This window comes from Oryza sativa, chromosome 11 (genome assembly GCF_034140825.1).
Source record: "Oryza sativa Japonica Group chromosome 11, ASM3414082v1".
Lineage (NCBI taxonomy): Eukaryota > Viridiplantae > Streptophyta > Magnoliopsida > Poales > Poaceae > Oryza > Oryza sativa.
The window spans coordinates 6385507-6403353 of NC_089045.1; the positions used below are offsets into that span (position 1 = coordinate 6385507).

The 17847-nt window shown below is 36.7% G+C and overlaps 2 protein-coding genes across 2 annotated transcripts; both read left to right on the forward strand.

Moving 5' to 3' along the window:
• The first annotated feature begins 896 nt into the window (after positions 1–896).
• Positions 897–7302, forward strand: LOC4350099 (auxin-responsive protein IAA27-like). Its single transcript, XM_015761042.3, has 5 exons — positions 897–1550; positions 4984–5333; positions 6329–6446; positions 6805–6866; positions 6963–7302. Exons 1-5 carry the CDS (start codon positions 1081–1083, stop codon positions 7013–7015), a joined length of 1053 nt encoding a protein of 350 aa, XP_015616528.1. The 5' UTR covers positions 897–1080; the 3' UTR covers positions 7016–7302.
• A 6194-nt stretch (positions 7303–13496) lies between these two features.
• On the forward strand, positions 13497–15994 carry LOC136354246 (putative auxin-responsive protein IAA28). Its single transcript, XM_066305938.1, has 5 exons — positions 13497–13674; positions 14161–14284; positions 14392–14447; positions 14642–14703; positions 15863–15994. Exons 1-5 carry the CDS (start codon positions 13497–13499, stop codon positions 15992–15994), a joined length of 552 nt encoding a protein of 183 aa, XP_066162035.1.
• Positions 15995–17847: the final 1853 nt, after the last annotated feature.

A 17847-nucleotide genomic window follows, 5' to 3' on the forward strand; every position in this document is an offset into this window, starting at 1 on the left:
CAAGTACTGCACCTTGGTGGAGGAGATGATGGCTTCATCCCCACCACGAGCCAGCTAGCTCCATGCACATCCATGGCAGCCAAGAAAACACAATCACTCCCAAAAATTAGATGCAAATTAAAGGAGCTTGTTCCTGGTACATATACATATGCTGAGCTTTCCAGTACAGTGTATTTCAAGAAGATACAAATAACCTTAATTAATTGTGTTAATTCTGTACACAATATTAGAGAGAAATTATTTATGTTTAGTGCAGATAAATTATTTTTAAAGACAAATTGACAAAAACAATCGTGAGGAAAATTAGTATTAATTTTAATCATGGAACATTTAAATTCTTGTATCGTTATATTTTTAATTGCATGAGCCTAATTTTTTTTATGTATTTAACATTAAATTAAGCTTGCTAGCGTGTGGAATATATTTTCGATGTAGAGGTTGGATTTATTTTTTTCTAAAAAATAGTATAGCTCGCATTATGGTGTTAATTAATTATATTATAATAATTCTCTCAATTTGTCGCCTACTTCCAGTTCCATTTGTATTCATGTCACCAATATCGTCGTGTTGCTGGCATTTTTTGTCCCTGAGCTTTTAGTTGTATTGTAGCCGTCCCCGTATAAGAAACAAACAAAGCGTGATTGATGGCTATCTAGGTACATATAAAACAACATGATGGAACCACAACCCTAGCATGGTCACACACATATGGCATCTACATCTCCCAACCTTGCACACATCGATCATCATACTCCCATCCTTTTACACAAAATCTTGTATGAAATCATTGCTAGCTAGCTAGCTCCTCCCATCTCTCTCTCTTTTGCCCACACTCTTTTCACATCTATGTATCTATATAGCTACATATATATATGCACACATCTCCATTGATCTCTCATCAACCACTAGTGCACCATCTTATATTCTTCCTACATATTCATTCTCCCCACAACAACAACTAACACTACTCACTCTTCATTGCTTTTTTTTTTCTCTCTCTAGCTAGCTAGCTTGCTTCTACTTCTTCTTCATCTTGATCTTGAAACTAGTCTTATCAATCTGAGGAATTAATCCATCATTATGATGAATCTTATATCATTTGAAACACCTCCTCTTGGGAGGAGGAGTCAAGATGGAGGCAGCAGCAGCAGCAGCATCACTGCTGCTACAACCACTACCAACAAGGCAAAGGAAGCAGCAAGCCATCTAGACCTCAGCCTCGGCATCTCCTTGTCACCCGGCGGCGGCGGCGGCGACGCTGGCACCAAGGCCAGCAGCTGCTGCTACGGCGGCGGCGGCGACGGCGGCGGCTGCATGGGCAGTGGCATGCTCACTGCAGGAGTTCTTGGCGTTGGGCATGGGGGGAGTAGCCATGACAATACTACGGCGAGCAGCGGCGGCGGCGGCAGCTGGACGGCGGCGTTCATGCCGAGCCCGACGGGATTCATGCACCCGTGGAGCCTCGCCGCCCGGCAGCAGAAGGCCGCCGCCGAGCAGGAGCGGAGCGGCGTCGCGAGGCTGCCGCCGGCGACGACGACGTACATGCCAAGGTGAGATATATTTTTTACTGATGATTAATTAAAGTGTTAGTTAAAATTATATGTACGTTGGACAGAGCTAGATTCAGTTTAATTGTAGCAGCAAAGTAGTACAATTAATTAATATATACGTGCATGAATGTGCATGATGCATCTGCATGGTTGAGACTTGAGACTGAGCCAAAATGTAGTTTTTGTTCAGCACTGCAAACCTAGCTGAAGTGCTAAACACATCGATCTAAAATGTTCTAGCAGATGGACATGTAACATTTTTCAAGAGTCTTGCTGGAAACTGGTACACAAATAGATAGTTTTCTTGTGGCCAGTGTTGATCTTCTATGGACAACTTTCTCTAATCACCTACAAATATACTTAATCCTTTTCAGAGTATAATTTGTTTTGGTTTTATCCCAAGTTAAATTTTGACTTCTTTAAGTTAAATCAAGCATATTGAAAAGTGTAACAATATTTATAATAACAAATTTATTTCATAAAATCCTTTGTTATGTTTCTATAAATATATATATTTTTTCGTGTTCAAAATGTTGATACTACATTTTTTTTCATACACTTGGTTTGTACTTGAAGAAATTTAATTTAGGATAACAGCAACCCATCCTATATTCTGAAATGGAGGGAGTATTATGTTCTCTTCATCAGTAATATATTGCTACTTGATTAGAGTATATTTGTGTAATCAAGATATAATCTAGTTCTACATACTTGAAGGGGAGAGCAGATTCTAATTGACCTACACGTACAACGAATGATTGCAATCATGAACATTTTGCACCACTCATAGTTAAGTATTTTGCAGATCCTCGTGGGGTTAGAACTACACATTTAGAAATTATTGCGAATAGATTCTCTTTTGTGTGCACGGAGGACTAGTTCATGGCATGCATGTAACGTCCATATGTCAAGATCACTCTACTTAGTAGCACGGTGAATCTTTTTTTTTTCATACTTAGGAGCCTCTACATCAAGATGTATTCAGCCAATTAACACACCGGGGCATCACATATAGTACAGCATTTTAAGCAAAAGGAAACTTATATAGGGATTACTTCCATGATAAAACACACTTATATATTTATATGTTCAAGCAATAAGATGAGATTGAAACGGTCAGTGCAATGAAGATAAAAATAATTTTCTCAAGAGGTAGTTTAAGGATTGGCAATAGCATGTAAAAATATATTTTCTCTTTTATTTTACAGTAGTTTGCTATGGTTGCGGTACAATTTAGTGACTCTATAAAATATCTCTACTGTCTTATAGACATAAAAAAAACCCCATAGAAACATTTTATAAACTACATTTTCATATGTAGCTAGAGAGAATTCAACAAAAGTCACTTATGGGGCATTTGGAAAAATGCCTCTGCAGTATTAGAAAAATATCTCTATATAAGACATTTTTGTTGTTGTGTTTTTAGTCAACTCGAAAAATGATATAAAATTTTATATATCCACTTATTTTCTATCCACGGTACAGTTACTTCACTCTATCGAACATTCATGATGTTTAGCTCATGATGCCTTTTATGTTCATAAATGGAAATGAAGATGTTAGCTAAAGGTTTACACTAATGATATACTGAACTATGAAGCATCACAATCTTCAAACAGCTTTATCCTGTATACCTAGTCAAAATAACTTTGAAAATTAAAGAAACACACTACGTTAGCTTTTTAGTTTTGCATTTTCCACTCATTTTTCAAACAAAGATAAATATCTATTTTGATTAAAAAATTGTTGTGTAAGTAATAGAAACAAGTAAATGTGTAATAGTCTTGTCAAGAAAATTCGAATTTCCCCAACAGGTAATCTGTAAAATTAGCAGCCGTCAGGGCTAATCTTGTTTCCGGCATTGAATTTTTACAAGAAAAAGCATGTAATTTCTCCATGTGTTTAAGTATCTCCTTATTAGGAATTAAAACAAGGTAACACAACTGAATTAAAACCTTATATATCCAGAGTGAATAGAATAGAGTAAATTTATTAATATAGATATATATGAAAAGTATGCTTTTGGAATGTTACTGAGCTGGGCAGAGCTAGAAAACAATATAACCATAGATTGCGCTGGAAGTCGTCTGGTCAGCTCACTCCGGCTGTTGTACTGTAGCTCCACCCCTGCAAAATGAATGTGTAAAGAGATTTCTTATAGTTCTGCACTCCTGCCTTACGTTGTAGTGTTAATTTCCTGTAGCTGTAGGTACCTCAACACTAGAAGGGCACTAGCAAGATATACTGCAATTAAATTTGTAAAATAAATTAATACTCCGTATGATTCCAAATGTAGGTCGGTTTAGATCGATTTATCCGCTCTTCTGCCATACATACCTTCTTTTTTTCCCCTTTTATGCCCTTGCTAAATAATGTCGCACTCTGTATAAATAAGGTATCACTTCCAAAGTATAATACTAGCAAAATCGTAGCACAATAACATCATTTGAACATTTCTTAATTCATGTGCACTACTCATTTGTGACTAGAAAAATATCCGTGCGTTACAACAGGTAAATGCTATTTTAATTTTATTGTTGTTATACGGTTTAGTTAGCGTAAAATTCACTTTGGGAATTTGCTTCGATATTTCTTTTTGAAAACCATCAGTTGCAATTAGGAGACTGTATATCATCTCAAGTTGGCATGAGAGTTTTTTTAAACAGATTTCTTATACAACTCCTTTTGTATTTATAAAAGCAAATGAGCTTAAAATCCAACTCAAATTAACACGGATCTGTATTTCTAAAAGTGAACGAATTTAAAAACTGACTCAAACACGAATGCCGTACCAAAATACCGGTAAAAACATCTTTAATTTTTATAATAGTAGAGATAGAGATTAGAGGAAGAGAAGAATACTAATAATTCCTCTCCAAATTAAAGGGAAAAACAAAAGGTGCATGCACGAAATGGTTGGGCCTACAAGAGGGGAATTTTCACTGCAGGGGAGCAGCAATGATGAGGGTAGCATGGGTTGCTTGATTGTAGGCAGTGTAGTGCAGTCTTTTTGGTAAAACGACTTTTCTGTCTCTATATGGATGTGTGCTCTAATAATTGGACATCTGTGTGGTTGATGTGAACATATTTTTTTCCATTTAATTAATTCAGGAAAAAAAATTAGTTCATGCAAAAATTAAATTTAAGACAGAGAATTTGAATGCAAGGTTTTAAAAATCACTTGTTTCCCCTAGCAATGCCCATTTCAAGATGATTATTTGATGTTGTGCTGTTAATCTCTGGACCAATTTTACTCATGTCTACTTGTCCTTGAGTTGTACTAATATATTTGAAAGGAAAAAAATAATTTCATCCTAAAAAATCTCTTTTAAATTAAAGGCTTCCATATATACATTTGCTCATAGTTGTGCTAAATTACTGCACAAAGTTGTTTTCTTTGACACTGAATATATATTTTTTCTGCAACATTTAGAGCTGCCGCGACCGTGATTTCACTGCCGGCGGCAGTTGGCTGGCCACCGGTGCACACATCCCGGCGTAACCTCGTTGCCACCATAAATAATGTCCTGAAACCCGACACTACTGCCGCCGTCAAGCCGGACAGACCGACACAAGCAACGGCGATGTTCGCCGCCGACGAAACCACGGCGCCCCCGCCAAGGAGCGCGGCGGCGGCGACCGAGGCCAGCAGGACATTGAACATGTTTGCCAAGGTGCACATGGATGGGTACAAGGTGGGCAGGAAGATCAACCTCAGGGCACACCGCAACTACGACTCCCTCCGTCGGGTCCTCACCAAGATGACTCATAATTTCTTCTGCCGTGAGTACCCTATATTTCTTTTTTACTTTTTTTTAATTACTGGATAGACACAGACGCACACACGTATCACTAGACTCGTAACACCACACTTACACCTCCACAAATACACTCCCTAATATATCATTATCTCATTAAATTCTGAGTACCCCATATTTCAACTCTATCTACAACAAAGTGCCTTGGTATCATATCTATCTGTTCTTTAACTCCATAGATATATAATATATATTTTACAAGGGAAATAGGTAGAGTTAGTTATGTGTATGATTTAGGGTAGATACCAAACACATTAAAATGATTCTGGTCCCGTGACCAAGATAGAATTAATTAAAATGCAGACATGGCCCATGAATCGTATTATGTGACATGAGCAAACTAAACATAGTTTGGTCCCACCTCATAGAGTCATAGGTTTTGTCTTTTTAAGGAAGGTTAGAGCATGCTAATTGTTTAGGTCCAATTGAATTTACAGGTCACCCCTTGAGCAGTCAAACAAGTTCTTCAAACTCTGTAGTAATTTGTGCTAGTCCAACTAGCCTCTCAAGAGTTATTTGCTCATTTTTCTCCATTTGTTTGAATGAACATGTCACAATAATATCTTGCAACTCAATAGTTAATTTATATCTTGCATGTTTTTAGAAGAGTCAACCATCTCGGCCCTCGTGATTACCCCATGATTGTGCTAGGTTTTAATTCATTTACCTTTAATTAACTATGCCATTGTAAGTTTTTCTAGTTTGGGTTTTTTTATAAATTAAATCAAATCTATTCTTCTATAGTAATTTGCATAAGCTCCCTACCCTTTTCGAAGGTTATGCGTACACGGAACATCCAACCTATAATGACTTGGCTAGAAATAATATCTAAGTAAAAAATGTTCCAAGTAATGAAGTGAATGCTATATTGCTTTTGGATTTTTTTTATTGTACTACTAATATAAGGTATTAAAATGATTGTTCAAAATACTAAGTTCTTTTTCATTTCACAAAATTCAGCCGCAGATTATTCAAGCACAAATAAGGGAGAAGAAGATTGTGCTAAAAGTGACGAGTTCATATTTCTATATGAAGATTTTGAGGGCGACCGAATGCTTGTTGGCGATGTCCCATGGGAGTAAGTATTTTTGTTAAAATAATTGATAGCTTTTTTATGCACTATTGTTGTTACAAAGTAATCCATCTCACTTAAGTTGTTGTCTCATGTACAAGTTATTGTTTCATGTTAATTTGTTACTTCACAAATGCCATCCATAATAATATCGAAAGTGTAATAAAATGTTTCTCGTATAAGGGTGCAATAACATTCTTGGGGCTCATGAGGGAAATATGTTACTATGTCTGACTCACTAGTTCATTAATATTGTTTGCACATTCATAATTAATAAGATGTAAAAGGAGAAAACCTTACTACACAATTAGTTTTCGAATATACAACAACTTTAAAATGCCCAAGTAACTGTGCAATTTTGTAGGTTGTTCCTTGCATCAGCAAAAAGGTTGTACATTGCCAAAAACCCAGCACCCAGAAACAAAGGTACCTACAGACCTCTTGTCTGGATATGCATGCTGCTTCCAAAAGCTCCATATTGAAATGCTTCTTTTACGTGTTTGCTGTGCAATTACTTTGCAGAACATGCTGAAATCGCCAAAAGGAAAGAAACTGAAGATGCAATAGATAACTGAAGGCACCTGAAAAGCAAGTTGATCTCTGCATATACTACAATATGCACTTCTCATGATCTGACATATATAGCTCTCGACTTGTGCTGTTCATCTTGTATTATAATAAGCTATCTTCGAAGAGTAGGTTTATAATGTACGGATGCATGTTAAAATGCTTCTTGATCACTGTGCATACAATTTTGCGGGCATTAGGTAAGTACTCTGAAAAATGTACTAGACACGGATTCAGTATGTCTACACAAAGTGGATAAGACTCGTCTAATAATTAACTACGTTCTTGCTTGCTATATTTTCCATCCTTTTAAGTTGCAACTCTGTTATGTTATATGTTTGTACGTTCAAATAGTTGCATTAACTGTACAGTGTGTACCTCTGATTTATACCAAGAGACAAATAAAATCTCGATTGACTGTACAGTGTGTACGTAAAAGTATATATTTTACAATAAACCATCAATCAAAATCATCGTCTACAATGTGCATCATACAACTATAATTAAATATTAAAACCATTAGCGTTTCAAACTTCACCTGAATTTAGAGAGGTTTTTGTGCAAGGTGGCTGTGATATTTTAATTTCTAAAATTACTAAATGACAATAACTGTTGAAGAAAAACATTATTGCACATTGGATCATGGAAACTAGTTATAGTAAATTAAAATTTATTTACCTCACGAAAAATGGTTTTTCTTTTAGGTCAATTTCTATTTTTTGCAAGCTAGCTATTCATTATTTTGGACTTAATTACAAACTTTTACATGTTACAAATAATTCAAAAAGCTTATCATAACGTTTATATATTTTTTCTAAGTCGCTTATTAATTTAAAATTTTAAAAACTTTACTCTCTCCGTTTCACAATGTAAGTTATTCTAGCATTTCCCACATTCATATTAATGGTAATGAATCTATACATATATATCTATCTAGATTCATTAACATCAATATGTATATGGAAAATGATAGAATGACTTACATTATGAAACGGAGGAAGTATTAACCTTTAGCTAAATCAGCCTGTTAGCACCGAATTTCAGAAAACTACATGTACTTTTATCAATATGTCATAATACTACAGATTTAACACCATATTTTTCACAAAACTATATATTTAAGGTATCGTATCATAGCACTACGTATATAACATTAGCTTTATCACAAAACTGCAACTTTTGTAACCTCAATAGTGATATGAATATAAACTCTAAAATCTGTACTTCTTTGATAACTTCACCACTAAATCTATAGTGTGTGATATGATGTTAAATATGTAGTTTTGCCTTAAATTTAGTGTTAAATTTGTAGTTATGTGACATACATATTTAAATCTATAGTTTTCTGATAGTTTGGTCAAAGTATATGTAGTTTTTAGAAATTTACTCTAAATATGGACCAATGTTCAAAAATGAGTGGCTTTAATAATTTGGGGACACAGTTTACAATTAAGAAGTTTTGGGTTGTTTTTCATACTTATGTAAAAGTTAAAGGTTGTAAGATGCCTTGTTAATTCATGCTACAAATAAATATTCAATACTTCAAATATTCACTTGATTTCGGTGATTGTAGGTTATATAAATATTGTGACAACTCTTCTAAATTACTTGTTATTTACACCAAGTTTATCCAACTCAGTTAAATGTAATCACTTGTTATTTAACATTATTTCTATTTTGTGAGGCAAATATCTTATAAAAAAAATCCTTTGTGCGTTTCCACTTTTACCTATATTTATAGAACTAGAAAAAAAATGCCCGTGCATTAGAACGGGTAAAAGCGTTTTTTAGTGGTACAACAACTATTAGGAGCTGAAAAACAAATTGAAATATTGAGATCGCTATTAATTATAACTAAAAAAGTTAATGAAAATCCTTCCTTGGTTTTGGACCGATAGCCCATTCATTCGTTCCTTTTTAGCTCCAATCCAGTCCGCTACCTCCCTCCGCTCGGCCTGCCTCTCTACGCGCATCCCAAGAGTGGAACCGCAGGCCTAGCTAGCATAGCTGGCATCTTCAACCTCCGAATACGTGCCCGTACGATGTCGGAGCCGATTCTTCCCATCAAATTTGGCCGAATACTCTCGATCTCCCAAAATTGGTTAAGGGCTTTTGATCCACTCGATCTTCTTTTTCCGTTTTCCCCAAAATCGGAACAAATCCGCAAAATTCAGGGAAAAAGGCCAGGGAAGCTCGCTGGCTGGCCATCATTGAAAATCAATTAAATCTTGTAAATTAATGCCGAATTGAAAGGGGAAATCATGGTGGAAATAATGAGTGGGGAATTGGAGGAGGAAACGTACGGTGAGGCAAATTGACATGGTGGCGACACTAGGGTTCGTCCCATGCAGGGCTGGAGGCGCGCTGTGAATGGGATCAGATGCGCGGTGACGTGGGATGACGGACAGACAAACAAGAAATTCCAGAATACTTATGTATTTTTTAAGTAGGTATAGATGTGTTTTTTACCACAAATCAAAATATAATAATTTCTCAAGCAAATATCTACTATACAATTTATTTGAGGTACACCCATTTTGTTTTAAAATAAACATATACATGCTAATTAATGCTCTAGAGTCATGAAAATATATTACCATCATAGCTTAACCTTAAAAATGTAAGTACTTTCTTTAGTTGTGTGGTGCAGATAAATGTTATAAGATTATGGTTTTTAGTTTGTCCACCCGGTCATCCCTAGCTACATCCATATCATACTTTGGATATGATTCCCATGAGGTGAGATCCATTATAACAAGCATTGATAGCTATGCCTATATATGTCTCTTATTAACATTTCATCTATATTATCTATTTGGCTGCATCCCCCATTCCCATGTCGCCCAGGTGAGACCCGGGAGGTGATGCTCGACACCACGAAACACCACCGCACCAGTCCACCTCATCGGCAGCAGCAACACCGCCGCCGGCACTGCACCCTTTTCTCCTTCTGTCCTCTTCTTATTTTTCTTCCCTCTTCTTCCTCCTTTTTTTTCCTTTCTCTCTCTCTTTCTTCTCCAGATCTAGATTCACCGGTGATCAGAGAGAGGAGCGCCCTATGGGGAGACTGGTCGGCCGATGGTTGGATCAATAGGGATGGCCTGTAGTGGCTACCTAACAGAGAGCCAACGCTTTTCATGACATTGGTGGTGGTGGAGGCTGGCTCATGCATATTATTAGGATAGCGACGGCACCAGCTCATGCAGGAAGCCGGCCGGTGGATATCCAATTATTGGCTTGGCCCATGGAGCCGCCCAGGCAAAGAACCATGATAGCAACAAAGGGGATAATGACCAGTAGGACAGCTATCGGATGGCACGTATGGTGCCCGCCTTTTGGAAGGTTGAACCGCTCTCCGTTGCCGACTAGGCCTACGGCATCTTGGCGGTATGGTGGTACATGGTGGCAGTGCGAGATAATTCCGCTTCTTCCTTCCCTACATCCACAGCCAGATCCATCAGTTGTAAGGGTGAAGCCAGGATAAATGGTCGATAGGGTCACTACTAACTGGTGTTTTTGATGCACCATTAGCTCTGCTAGAATTTTCTCCATCAGATGGGGTATTTTTCTTTCGACGAATTGCTCTATATTTTGAAGAATCATTACCGCTAGCTATTTTCTATCTGTTGCTTGCTATAGTATCTTTCCTAATTGTTAATTATGCTTTAACAAAACATTGTCACTAGAAATTAAGAGTGGTACGAGAGGTACACAGGAAATTGTTGGGGTCGACTGACCCCGATGGATGGCTATAGCATCACACTTGGTCAACAAAAAGCAGAGGCAACAGCGGGATGGCATAGCGGTTGCAAGATAGAGCTAGATCCGCCCCTTCCCTCCCTCTTTTGCTTGGCCATGTGTGATGGGGAGCCCCACGAGGAGGGCTGAGTTGCTCAGTGCTTTGGAGGAAGGCCAGAAAGTGGTGGTATTGGTGCTGATGATGTCTGAGTGTGGTTTTTGTGATAGAGTTTATAGAGCAACATATGACCGATTTCTGGCTGGACGATTCAAACATCAAAGTTTCTAAGTAGACAAGCGATGTGGCAGGTTGTTACTGCACAAGGATTCAACAATGACATAGAATAAGATTTGTAGTTTTTTAGCTTTCTTTCTTTGTCTTTTATCGTTCTTTCTTTCTTTTTTCGTTATGTTCCTCAGTCATGAGACTTAGTCTAAGTACTCTTGCCTGTCACATTTGGCTGTGTATATCCATTTGAGGATATAAAAGTCAGATTTCTATTTATTATCCCCAAAAAACATGCTTTTAACACTAGATAACCTACACCTCAATCTAGTAGTGTTTTCTAAGATAGTGGAGTATGGTACACATAGTTTGATTTTTGTTGGGAAGAAGCACACTGGACAATTTGGGTGTTCTTTGTGGCAAAGCTGTAATTTCCAGATTGAATCAGCAGAAATGTCATCAAGGTATGACATATGACACACCAATTCTAGTTATATCTTCTTTTAATTTCCTGAGATAATGCAATATGGTACATGCATAGTCTTACCATTGTGAGGTAGAAAGCCAACCAGAAGGGTGGGGACGGGAGAAGGTTGGAGGTGGTGTACTTTTGGTGGTAAGATAATCTCCGGATTAATTTGATTCAATATAAGTTATGTCAAAGTATGACAGCAAATGTTGCAATTACATATTACCGATGGAAAACTATATCGAGCCTCTTCAAGAAGGACTTCAGTGATGCAAAGGTTCTTATATTTTCCATGCTTCTTCTCTCTACATCTTCTTCTTGTTTACTAGCATAGTACCATATCATAGCTCTCTTTAGAATACTCATAAATTTGAGGATAGACATAGTAAATCGTGGATCCCAATGATATGATATAATTACATATTTTGATGCTATTGTTGTTGCTATCTGACACATCTACTTGATTTGGTTTTTCTTCATATAGTTGCATATGTTATTTACCTTGAAACCCACTAGGTTGACTTTATCAAATTAATTGATTGTTATAATCATGTAGATTAGCTATGATCATTTCTAGATATTGTACTTAATGTATGGAATAACTTGGACATCATTTTTTAAGATGTATATTACCACACTATTTCTATACTTGTTTCATATTTCTCTTAATAAGTCATATGACTCATACATTTTTTGACAAAACATATGGCTCATACATCATACTCTTTATAAATTATGACGCAACATAATCATATATATCTACATTTGCATTCAATGCTATTTACATATAATCAATTTTATTGTTCTATTTTGTTTCATTGAGATGTGAGGTTGTGCCCTCTCCAAAAAAAATAAGTACCATACTTTGAAAGCGTTGATTTAGCCAAGGTGGGATTGTCTCATGCTGCATGTAGGAAGTGTTGAATTTAATCACTATAATAAAAGGGAAATTTAAAAACTACATAAGAATACATGATAATTTCTTCGCATTTAATCACTACCGAAAGAAGGCATAAGTAATATTGCTCCAGAACAGTGCATTACCCCTATAAACACAAATTTCTGGACTACTAGACAAATCATAGTGTGTCAACATATCTAGAAAGAATTCGAGGGAAAGGACTTGTGAAAAATCCAAAAGATATTGTTTTATCAAAAGGATAGAACACATGTAACCAATACTGTATTCATGAAAGTCAATAATTGATATATATACCATAAATGCAATATACACACAAATTTGCAAACCAAGATATGTTGTTGTATTATTTCAAAAACACATTTATTGTTGGGGATAGATTTGCATCCCTCTATAAATCAATGAATACTATATTGTTAGTCACACGCATACACATCTCCCCCAATTAATAGTTTACACAAAAAAACCCAATCAAACCCATAAATGTTTTCATTTTACCTTTGGTTCCAATACTTGTTCAGTTTGGGGATTATGGAAACTTCTATGATGACCACCTCATCCTTCATATGATGTGAAGTTGTTTGGATTTTTTTTTGGTTCCATATTTCTGACACTAGGAGGATATATGCACCTCCAGAATACAAATTAAAAATTATGTGAAGCATTAACTTTAGGAAGATGATGATCATGGAATAGCATGTATTTGACTCTAGTTTCCACTTTAGAAATTCAAAGTGTAGAGTTGCAAGTGTAAAATGAGCTTTACAGATAATTCCTGAAATACTATAGTTTCCAAGGATGGAAGTGCAACAAGTATAGGTGCACCTCCTTTTAAGATAATAATAGATGAACTTATTAAATCCTTAACTCTGTTATCCCTGCACTGTAGTATAAATACCCATGTTGGCAGACCAATAGTTATACCTATTGTGGTCAGCTTTCATAAAGTTTAAGTATTATAATGTAGGCAACACGCACAAGATCTTTCATTTTTGTTCCTCTTCAATTTTGTTTCTCCCACTAAATTCCATATTATGTTTCTGTCTCTAATATAATACAAGTTATTCGATCTAACAACTACATTTTATATTGGTCTCCTTCCAGAGAACATATCAGGATTGATCTCTGATGGGTAGGATGAAGGATAGGAATGCTTCTGCTGGGCCAGAGGTGAAGCCTGCAGGATTGTCACCATCAAGGTTTGTGAAGGTCTTCATGCATGGGGAACCCTTTGAGAGGAAGATCAATTTGGCCATCCATAACAACTATGACTCTTTGTCCTTCACTTTAAAAAGATTGGGCAACAACTATTCCAGTAAGCTCATTTCCATAAATTGCATCCATATACATAATAAGTGGTCTGTTCATAAAGTTGTTTGTGCATAAAACATAAATGGATATGTAAGTGCGAATCACATAGGAGAAATGATGCATATTGGATCTAATAGATTGATTATACTTGTTTGCAAGAAGCAGATCTTAGCATGAATATAGCTTGGGAAATTAATTTATCAGTTTTACAATAAAAAAATATATATGCATCTCAAATTCCTTTTTTTTTAATTCACCAAGCTAGCTAGATTGTGTTCCAATTTGATTTGTTGGGGTGGTCGGCAAATTAATACTTCTTGAAGATAGAGGAACAAATTACATCTTATTTACAAGTTATAAACAAGTATAAAATTATGGAATACAGTATCAATCAACCTTGTATTGATTATGACACAACAATACAAGCAATCTCAGACACAACAAAATAACCTTGAATTATTTTGTTGTTAACTCTTCGTCAATTTCTTAGTGTCACCATTTGAACTTGAAGGCTTTGTGAACAATGAAGAAGATGGTGCCATAGATAATGACTTTGATCTCCTGTACGATGACATGAATGGTGTTCGTTACTTACTTGGTGAAGTCCCATGGGAGTAAGTTCTTTCATCTTAATCCATGAATTTTTTATTTGTTTCTTATCTTGAACTTGATAATCATATTAATTGTGACTGAAATAGTAACAATTTAAACTATATTACAGGGTTTTCACCATTACAGTCAAAAGGATCTACATTGTTCCTGCAGAACAACAGAATGGTGTGTGAAAAACATATTACTACTTAATTTCATCCATTTGTTCCTATACTACCCCGTCCATACCAGCAAAATCTCAAAACAGCATAGTAGTAATTATGATTCTTGAAAATATAGAATGTATTTTATCTCACTATTTTGGAGGATGTCTTAATTACTGCCTTCTATTTAAAATTAATGCCAATTAGTGGTTGCAGAAAGTGAATATCAGGAGGAGGAAGAGGACAACGCGGCTGCTGCTGCTACTGCTGACGAAGATGTAGATGGAAATCACTGGTGGAGAAACCATCTTTGGTCGGTCGGCCCAATTTTACAATAGTCCCGGTTCCAATAAAAATCGGGACTAAAAAGCATCTTTAGTCCCGGTTTAAAAGCTGAGGGGTATTTTTTGATTTTTAGTCCCGGTTGGTAACACCAACCGGGACTAAAGATCATTTTTACTCCCGGTTGAAGAGGTTGTCAGGTCGTGTCAGGCCCCAATTATTTTTAGTCCCGGTTGGTATAAACAATTGTTTAGAACATCCGGGACTAAAAATCACCCCAAGCCGCGCGCGATGTTTATCTCTTTGCATGTCCATTGTCTGACCCTCCTCCTCAGTCTTATCCTTAGCTTTTCTTCCCCTCCACTCGTTCTCCTCCTCACTCCTTCTCCTCTTCCTCCTTCTCCTCCTCCCCTTCCTCTCTCCCCTGTCTTCCTGGTGGCGGCAGCCGCCGGCGGCCGGCGCGGAGGGCTGGCGGTGGCAAGCGCCGGCCGGCGCGGAGGCAGGTGATGGAGGGGCTGGTGGCCGGCAGCGGCGGCTGCCTCGCGCGGAGGGCCCGGCGGCGGCTGCCCCGCGCGGAGGGCCCGGCGGCGGCGGCTGCCCGTCCGGAGGGCAGGCGGAGGAGGCGCGGAGGGCCGCTCCGCGGCGGCTGGCAGCGGAGTCGTGGAGGGCCGCCCCGCGGCAGTTGCAGAGGGCCGCCCCGGCGGCGGCAGGCAGCGCCTCGGGCCGCCCGGCATGGAATTTTTTGCTTTTTTTTCTTTTTTCCTTCTTAATGTGATGTGGATGACTGTAATTTGTGCGATCTGTGTGATTTGTTCGATCTGTGATTTTTGATGCGATCTGTGATTTGTGAATGATATTAGGAGATATGTGATATGTGAACTATCTATGATTCGTGTATCGTGATTCGTGCTATATGTTATTTGTGATTTGTGGTGTGATTTGTTATTTGTTATTTTTATAATGATTTGGAGAGATTGAACATGAGAAAAGAAAAAAAAGAAAAAAAAACTTTAGTCCCGGTTAGTTACATCAACCGGGACTAAATCTTTAGTCCCGGTTGGTGTTACGAACCGGGACTAAAGATACATCTTTAGTCCCGGTTATTTCAACCGGGACCATCTTTAGTCCCGAATTCGTAGTCCCGGGACTACAGAGGGTTATCAACCGGGACTACAAACGCTTTCTCCACCAGTGAATGGAGCTGCTGCTGACGATGGCGCTGCTGCTGCAGTTGACAATGGAGATGACCATGGCTACACAAGCAACGATGACCCAAGCTTCGACTAAGGCTAAAGGCCATATATCGCAAGCATAGCTGCAACAGTGTCATCCAATCTATCTCCAATAATCAATTCTTAGTCCTTTTTTTAGTCCCATATAGATATATATGTTGCTACCATCCTCCATTACCCTTTGTAAGAAATGAACTAAGCTAAGATTGTACGATTTAATTATAACATCTAAGTGCTGAAAAGGCATCGGTTAAGGAAATTAAGCATTGCATGCAGTTGGTAATCAGATCACCAGTGCCGTAGCTTAATATCGTTCCTTGTGCCATCTTAGTCCTCTTGTGAAAGGGTAATAACCTGACTAGCATTCCAAGGTCCTAAGTTTAAATCTCCATAGAAGCGAATTTCAGATTAGATTGTTTAAGTGGCTAAGTTCCTAATTTAAAATGGATGCATATATCCAGTTGGATATAGAGGTCGGGTAAAAAAAACCCTTCTTAAAAAAAGTCTCAGTCCTCTTATATCGATTTAATTTAGTGAATACCAACTGATTATTATCATAAAAGTATATTTTACAATCATAAACTAACATTAAAATCAACTTCTATAACATTCACTCTACAACTTTCAATTAATATTAAAACCATTGGCTTTTCAACCTGCGCCTAAATTTAGAGGGGATTTTGTGCGAGGTGCAAGCTTTGATGCGCCCATGCATTTTGAGACAAAAATGATTTTTGCATCTTTGAAATTAGTAAGTGGCATAAAAGTTTGGGAATAATTATAGTTTTTTACTAATAGTCATTTGTAACACAAGCACATTTGTGTGCACAGGCCCACAATTTCATGGAAAAAAAACTTTGGCTTTGTAGTTTATCAAAATTCAGAAACTTTAGACAAAGCTGAAATGCCGTTTTATTTTCTGAAATTACTACACGACTTCAAACAATTGTTGAAAAGAAACACTTTTGGACATGTGAGCATACAACCTAACTTATAATAAATTAAAATTTATTTACCTTACAAAAATGACTTTTCTTTCATATCAATTCAATTTTGCACTCCAATTATTAGTTATTTTGAACTTAATTACCAGATCTTTATATGTTACAAATAATTCAAAGAAATTATCACAATGTTTATATATTTTCCAAGTCGCTTGTTAATTTAAAATTTTAAAAACTATCATAAATCTGGACCAATGTTGAAACACGAAGGGTTTAAATAATTTGGGGATGCATACTTATGTAAAAGTTCTAGGTTGTAAGATGGTTCGTTAAATCATGCCAAAAATAAATCTTCAATACTTTGTATATTCAGTTCATATGGGTGATTGCAGGTTTTATACATATTGTGGCCACTCTTTTCAACTACCATTACAGTACACCAAGTTTATCCAACTTGACTAGAACATAACAACTTTTTATTAACAGTATTTCTATATTGCGAGGCAAATTGTCTTATAAAAAAGAGAAAACCTTATGTGTGTTTCCACTTTTACTATATATAGAAGAATGTGTTCTCTACCACAAATCGTCACATATCAAAACACAATAACTTCTCAAGCAAATATCAACTATACAATATATTTGAGGTACATCCTAAAATTTCAATGATCTTTTGTTTTAAAATAAACATATATATGCTATTATGCCCTAGAGTCTTTTAAATATATTACCATCCTAGCTTGCGGATACACAAACCTTGTTAAAATTACAGCAAAAAAACATAACTACTTTATTTTGTTTTGTGGTGAAGATGAAGAATATAAGGTTATGGCTCTTCATTTTGTCAACCTGGCCACCCCCTAACTACCTCCACAACATAGTTGGATATGATTCCCATGAGGTGGAATTACCGAGCATTGATAACTATGCCTATATATGTCTGTTGTTAACGTTTCATCAATAT

Bases quoted from the DNA above. Each gene is read 5' to 3' on its own strand.
- LOC4350099 (XM_015761042.3), top strand. From the start codon at position 1,081: ATGATGAATCTTATATCATTTGAAACACCTCCTCTTGGGAGGAGGAGT. The intron at 1,551-4,983 runs GTGAGATATATT...TGCAACATTTAG, and splicing joins ACGACGACGTACATGCCAAG to AGCTGCCGCGACCGTGATTT. The intron at 5,334-6,328 runs GTGAGTACCCTA...CACAAAATTCAG, and splicing joins GACTCATAATTTCTTCTGCC to CCGCAGATTATTCAAGCACA.
- LOC136354246 (XM_066305938.1), top strand. From the start codon at position 13,497: ATGAAGGATAGGAATGCTTCTGCTGGGCCAGAGGTGAAGCCTGCAGGA. The intron at 13,675-14,160 runs GTAAGCTCATTT...TCAATTTCTTAG, and splicing joins ATTGGGCAACAACTATTCCA to TGTCACCATTTGAACTTGAA. The intron at 14,285-14,391 runs GTAAGTTCTTTC...ACTATATTACAG, and splicing joins CTTGGTGAAGTCCCATGGGA to GGTTTTCACCATTACAGTCA.